Here is a 7,545-nt window from a genome sequence, read left to right as displayed (position 1 = left end):
ATATTTCACAGGCGGTGAGTGTGGTCAGTAGATTCATGGCGAATCCGGGGAAGGCACACTGGGAAGCTGTGAAGTGGATCCTGAGGTACTTAAAAGGTACAGCGGATACGGGTCTATGTTTTGGTGGAGATGCATGTCATATAAGTGGGTTTGTGGACTCGGATTATGCAGGTGACCTAGATAGACGACGATCTACTACTGGATATGTGTTTTGCATACATGGTGCCCCAGTTAGTTGGCGATCGATGTTACAGGCTACAATTGCTCTTTCTACTACAGAGGCCGAGTATATGGCTATGGCCATGACAGAGGGAGTGAAGGAAGCATTGTGGTTATGGGGTCTTCTAGATGATTTGGGGATTGAGCAGGATTGTGTGGACTTGTGGTGTGATAGCCAGAGTGCAATTCACTTGGCTAAGAATCAGGTTCATCATGCTCGAACCAAGCATATTGACGTCAGGTGATATTTCACTCTCGAAAGTACACACAAATGAGAACCCAGCTGACATGTTAACCAAAGTGGTGACGGGTAGCAAGTTTCAACATTGCTTGGACTTGCTTCACATTAGTCCATGTTGATATGCCCGAGAGGGCATGGCCCTTCGGGGCGGGGTTGAAATGAGGTGGAGAGTTTATGGAGGTGGAGGTGAACTACGGAGGCTTGATCCCGAGTTATGGGTACGTAGGCAACCATGGTTTGAATGGTGCAGCCGAGTTGGTGCTTGCTTCTTCTTCTTGTGTTCGTCCAAAATTTGAGGTCTATCAAATGATGTACGAGGTGGAGAATTGTGAGAAAGAAGTGTGCAGGGAGTTAGGCGCCATGATTGGGTGCCATGGCGCCCAAACTTGAAAAAATGGACAGTGAGGCTGGCGCCATGGCGCCCATGGTTCTGCTTGTTCTTGGCGCCATGGCGCCCGATTCATTCTATATATAGCTGGTGTTTTTTCCCCTTCTTAGAACCCGATTTTTGGAGAGAAAAGTGAGAGAGAGCTTGGATTGAATTTAACAAGTAAGAGGTTGTTCTTCTTGGGTATAAATTCAAAGCTATTTTCTTTTCTTGGGATTAACTTGAGGCTTGTTCAAGTAATCCAAATTCATTGTTCTTCATTTATATATTGAAAATCATTTCTTCCCCATTTTCTTGTTCTTGAAGTGGTTTGGAAATTTTCACTTTGCCAACTTAGTTCGATCTTTGGGCTATCTTTGGGAGGTGTTTTCCCAACATTGACATACATTATGATAAATATGCAACTCTTAAAGAGTTCATGGAGAAATCAATGGCCATTTCCTTTAAGGAGTTTCGACATGAGTTGCAGGCACACTACAAGGAGTATCTAGACCAACCAATAGGTCATAGGAAAGCAAAAAAGCCTAAAGAAGTTTGTGACCAAGCTGATTGGGATTATTTGTGTGACTATTGGGGAAGTGAGCGGTTTCTACTACATTTATATGTATTTTCATTGGTATTTATGCTTATTTGTTACCTTATTTAGTTTGTTGACTATTTTCAGTTCTATTTAATTGTGTTTCACAGAAAAGATCCAAGGTAAATTGAAAATAGATCGCAACAACAATTTACCCATTTTCCTAGTTCTAGATCCCTTATTCAATATCAATCTATGGAGGTAAGTAAGGAAATATATCCATTTTTATTGGAAAAGTAATTTCAATTCAATGAACCCTTATTCTTACTTCTTTAAATAAGATAATGGAACTGGACTACACATTATAAGGATAATAAAGGCTAGATCCATCTCGTGGCTGAGGAGAAATATGTAATGAATAAATACTTACGCCTTTATTTAACTTTATTATTACTTAATGGAAGAAATATTTTACTACTTTATTTGCATTAGTACTTTCCAATTGTTATGCAGAAGGAGATGATAGACATGTATACCATACAAGAGGCACGTTTTAAGGAAGAAGAAAGGGAGAGTCAAGGAGTACAACTTACTGCTAATGAAATAGCGACTAAGGTCCTTGGCACTACTTCTTGCTACTATAGGGGTTTGGGTAGGGGGCTAAAGGTTTCACGTGCTACATCTCGTGTGAACACGACACAACGAGAGAATGCTGAACTTCGTCAAGTTGTGCATAACTTGCAGAGCCAGAATGAGCGTATTCTTGCCTTGTTAGAGGAGATAATGCCAGGTGCTACTACTAGAATAGTTAGCCCTAAAGTGCCCACTAGTCATCCATTACCGTCACGAGGCACATGATGATCATTAGTTTAAAGTTTATCGCATTTACATGTTTTTAAATCTTAATAATTCGTACTCTATTATTGAACATGTTACAAGTTTGCACTACACTTGTCTTCTCGTTTTTAGGAACTTGACCAGGCTTTTTATTGCCTATGCTATTATTTTGTACTAATGCGTATATGTAATTGCTCATGTTTTGGAACTAGAAGTGCATTGTAAAGGTATAATATATTATTTTGCCTTGTATTTAGTTTGTTGGCTTTTGAATTGTGATTGCCGCGTTTTGATTTTTGATGTATATTGATTTTAATTTTTTATTGGTTCATTGTGTTTTAGTTAGGCTTTCAATCTGTTTTGAAATTTTGATTATTGCACAGGTAAAATAAAATAAATCATATTTATCGATTGAAATCAAAGTCGAGAAATGTGGATTGATCAGGATTAAATTTATTAGCATACACATATTTTTCCCGACTTAAATTTTTTGGTCGGCAAAGGTGTATTTTCCCTAACTAACGATTTTGGTTAGTCTATATGTTTTCTGACTCAGTTTAGAATTTTACAGACCCAAAAAAATGGTCGACAAACTTGTCTTTAGGAAAGAAAAGTTTTTATCTTACTTTCCCCAACTGAAGAATGTGGTCAAACTCTATTTTTCCTGACTACGATCAAAATTTTACTGACTCAAAAAATAGCCAACAAAAGGCTTTATCATTCTCGACCAACTTGGTGTTGGTAAGTAAAAAACTATATCGTTTCCGACTACAATGCATTCTGGTCTATGAAAAGGTTTGCCGACCAACTTCATGTTAGTAAGTAAAAAACTCCATCATTTTTTACTAAAATGCATTCTTGTGAATGAAAACATTTGCTGGTTGACTATTGGCGACCAACTACCGACCAAATTTTCCTATTCAGGGATTGTTAATACTGACTAATATTAGACTTTTAGCGACTAAATTTTAGGTTGGCAAAACCCTTATTTCTTGTAGTGACCCTATGTAATACCACATTATCCTTTATGATGTTAGGAATAACAGGTGATGGCATCAATGTTGCATTGAACTGCTCTACCAAGATAGTGGGCGAGGCCCTAATGTGCCCACCAAACCAATGCTTCTAGGCAAGGCCCGCTCCTTTATTGGGAAATCAATCTCCATAGTGAAATCAATTCTTACAAGGAACGGGATCCATCAAGAAGAGTTTACCATAACTCGTCTAGGATCCTAAGACTAATGACAACACGCCACATGGAATTTGGGTTTCAATATCCTGATTTACATCCACAAGAACTCTTTCCCTATAAGTAGCCATGAAGAGATAATGTGGTACACATTCATAACACTAGCCAAGTCTCTTCTTATTTGTCTTTCCCACACCCTTCCCTATTTGTACCGATAGTTGACTTGATCATTCGAGTATCGACCATCACCTATTCTTTTTCGTCGAAAGATGATCTTGGTGCCTAACGATTTGTGACTAAGTGTGTGGGAAACATATAGGTATTTAAGACATGGGAAAATTTTGTTGACAACATGGACAAAGAGATTTTGGAGATCAACATCAACGTTATATGATACTTATATTAAAAGGTAACATAAGATGATACTTTTCAAAACAATATGGTTTTTTTAGTCAAATTAATTAACAAAATTGAAGGACCATAAAGGTCTGTTACTTCTTTGACCATCAATTATAAACAAAAATGCAACTAAAAAGAGTTTTAAATTTCAATTCTTTGATCAAATTAAAAGAGGAATTCACCAATATAGATTTCTGCTGAATTTGGAGAAGCTGTCAAAGATCAATAAGCACACCAAGCATGAACAAGCTAGTAGCACGACGACTGTAAGTCGTCGTGGACCCGATCAAGGGTAATACTTTCATGCCTAACTCTATATATCTATAAATGAGCAACCCGACTGTGCATTAATTATTTAAAAGAAAAGATTAATTTTCACAAACAAATTATTAAAGTAATGGAAGCAAAAGTCATAGTCCAAATCCAATAAACAGATGTGCTCATTTAATTTTATGTACTTCCAAATTGTTACATTGATGTATCTACTTTAGAACTGGGAAACTAACTAGTTAGATTAGGCATCTATGAAAGCGAAATGTGTGCTGTAGTATTATTCAGCAATAACAAACTGAATGGGAAATGAAAGGCATGATTTTTTAAATTTATGCCTACTCTATATTTAATTCATGTTAAATAATAGATAGATCGAAATCTTTATTATAAACTGTAATCAAATTCGATTATTACGAAGTGTAATATTAGATCTTTTTAATGATTTTACTTTTATCAACCGCATGTTTTTTACTATGTTTATAGATATAAGTTTTACATTAAAAGGTAGTGGGAAAATCTTAAAGAGGAAAGGAATAAACAGCGCTGTCTGCCTGTTAATACAGTTTCTGGGGCAAACAGAATTTTAGGTGTTTTCCATTGATTTCACCCTGTGAACCCAGGAAAATTCTGCTGTGCCAACCAATAAATTTGGTCACAGGATTTCCCCTAGCTGGAGTAGAACAGAATCGGCTTGTACGATTTTACAGTTTGGCAAAAGAAAAAAAAAATTGATAAAAGTGAATGTCCGATTAGAACAAACCCATCTGACTACAATGGATCAGGAAGCAGTGGCCCGTTATCCTTCCACTGCAAAGAACGGGAGGTTCTCGCTGCTCTGTGAAACCAGCCTGACGCAGTCCCCTCCGCTTTAAGAGCTAAGCAGCCCATGCTTTCGCTTGGACTACAATGCACAATTCCTTGCTTAGAATGGGCAGGCCAGCGAGTAGCAAACCTGAATCCAGTCGGTTGGGCTTGAATAACGTCCAAACACCATAATGCCCCCACTTGGGTTACAAGCTTGAGTTTCCAAGCTCGGCAGCTGGTTTTCAATTTGTTCTGATTAATAAAGTGGTTTAATCTTTGTTTTTGTTTCGATGTGGGATACTCATAAGAAAAGGATTCTAAACTTCGTGTTAGATTCTCTAACTTAAACTACAAGCAAGTGTGCAGCCCCGTTCAGCTTGTTTCCCCAATAAAAGTATCCATTTCAGACCAAAAATCAAGAAACTGATAAATTTAAGTATCTTCCATTCCCACTGTATCACCTCTGTTTAGAAATGCAAAATGAGAAAGACAAAAAACATATTCTTTGGTGTATCCTCCTATATAGAGAACTGGAAAGGCAAAAAAAGAAAAGGAAAAATCGATATTTCTAGGAGAAATTGAAGTTGTTGAATCTTAAGCTTCCATAGGCATATGCATTAAGTAGATCATTTTGTGGAGACCAGAAGTCTGCTTTGAAACCAGCTCTCCTTACTGCTTTTAATATTTTGTTTCTATGTGCATAACCTGTCACCACTACTTTCTGACAATCGTCATCCACTTCTACTTTTTCTATCCCTGCAACAAAAATGGAGAAATCAGCATTCAATTCTAAGTATGTATGTATGAGCCTGTTTGAGGCCCTTTTTTTCCTCCAAATGCATTTTCGAATAGTAATTTAATGGAGAAAATGTAGTTAAAAAATAAAGAAAAATTTTGGGTTTGAGTGTAATATTATTTTATTAAAAAATGTGTGATTGAAAATAAGAGAGAAAAATGTACTTCGTAATATTATTTTATTGAGAAATGTGCATATACCTTTCAGTTTTGACAGGCACTTCCTCAATCTTCTATCGTGTATGCCAACCATCTCCACCTTCAATTCAATCGTCTGTGAAGGAGAGTTTGAACATGAGTAAGAATGCAAGTAGAAATGACTGATAGGGCAGAGAAAAAGGGCTATACCTCCATGAAGGAATGATGATCTTGATGACACAGTAAAGCTAAATAGAGGCAAGAATTTAGAAAGATGGAAATGAAAGAAAGGAATAATGGATAGAACAGATTGGAATTTACAAGGTTATATATATCTAAGAAAAGGTGGATGAGTAAACTATATAGTGAATCTTGATTGTTGGTTCTGTTGCTAAATTAAAGGGGGACAAAGACACATTTGGAAGCAAGTTTTGAAAAAATCGAAAAACCGTTAGTTATATCGAGATTGAGGACTGGGGGATTCTACAACTTTAAGGTTCCTATGCCCAAATCAATCTCTGCCTCTAATGATTGGCTTTGACGGGTCAAATTTAGACACTTTTACTTTAAATAAATCCATTCTCTCATATAACAAAGAATGTTTCAAAATAAGTTGGAGTCTAGAAAATATTAAAGAAGACAGCAAGTTTGGTACTTTTCCTTTTCTTTTCATTTATTTATTATTATTTTTTTTTTAAGTTTGTTGCTAAACTATCATTACCACATACAACGTGATCACCACAATTATTCAATGATTTTTTGACCTATTTGGTGAGTTGGACGGTAGTTTAATATTAAGATTAGAAAAGGTTGAAATCTTGTTCATTGTATAAACATCTCATCAAGTATGTCGAACTAAACATGTTTATGCTTTGCAAAAATGTTTTGTCATAGGCGAAAACAATATAAATGATAAATTTGCTAAATACCAACAAACTGTAGAGTAGATTGGAAAAACAGTTTTATTTAATTCCTCTATTTGTCTATGGGTTCTATATTGAACATGTTTTGAAATTGAGCATTCAACTTGACCCTAGTATTTTTATTCTTTTTACTTGGATCAAGTGGCTTTATTTTAGCATATTATTATTGAACAAATTTGACACAACCTGTTAGTACCTTCACTTACCTAGGATCAAGTTGTTTTGTTTCTACATATAGCAATCTCATACCTCGAATGAGAATTTAAGTAGTCTTCTCCTCTTCAATTTCTCAAATTCTAGTGTTTGCAATTCGATCACCACCTATTGATAATCTTTAGCCCCTGTTTGGGCTCCATTAAAATGAAATTTTGGGAAAAAAAAATGTTTTTTGGAATAGTAATTGTTTTGGAAAATGTATGGTCGAAAATAAGAAAAAAAATTATTTACGTATAATATTATTTCATGAGAGAATGTGATTAAAAAAAGTTTTGAAAAAATATCTTGAATGCATTCTTATTTAAAACTCTAGATTTAGCCCCTGTTTGAGCTCCATTATAATTAAATCTATGTTTGGCTCCCATTTTTTCAAAAATCCATTTTTAACCATACATTCTCGTATAAAATAATTTTGCAAGCAAAATTAAAATTTTTTCTTATTTTTCAACCACAAATTTTTCAACAAAATACTATTCTAAAATGCATTTTGATAAAAAAAAAAAAATGATGCTCAAATAAGGGACAATTTTTTGAAAAAAAATGTATTTTATAATAGTAATTTTTTAAAAAATGTGTGTTTAAATAAGAATGACAAATTTTGAATTT

At 35.1% G+C, this 7,545-nt stretch overlaps 1 protein-coding gene across 1 annotated transcript; it reads right to left on the bottom strand.

Moving 5' to 3' along the window:
* Window positions 1-4,717: 4,717 nt before the first annotated feature.
* On the bottom strand, window positions 4,718-6,076 carry LOC111378540 (heavy metal-associated isoprenylated plant protein 44-like). Its single transcript, XM_023001759.1, has 3 exons — window positions 6,011-6,076; window positions 5,864-5,936; window positions 4,718-5,623 (listed from the first exon to the last, which is right to left on the bottom strand). The coding sequence occupies exons 1-3, from the start codon at window positions 6,014-6,016 to the stop codon at window positions 5,436-5,438; spliced, it is 267 nt and encodes an 88-aa protein (XP_022857527.1). The 5' UTR covers window positions 6,017-6,076; the 3' UTR covers window positions 4,718-5,435.
* Window positions 6,077-7,545: the final 1,469 nt, after the last annotated feature.

The sequence above is a fragment of the Olea europaea genome, unplaced genomic scaffold (genome assembly GCF_002742605.1).
Source record: "Olea europaea var. sylvestris unplaced genomic scaffold, O_europaea_v1 scaffold1831, whole genome shotgun sequence".
Taxonomy (NCBI): domain Eukaryota; kingdom Viridiplantae; phylum Streptophyta; class Magnoliopsida; order Lamiales; family Oleaceae; genus Olea; species Olea europaea.
This window is presented reverse-complemented; position numbering and strand designations above follow the sequence as displayed.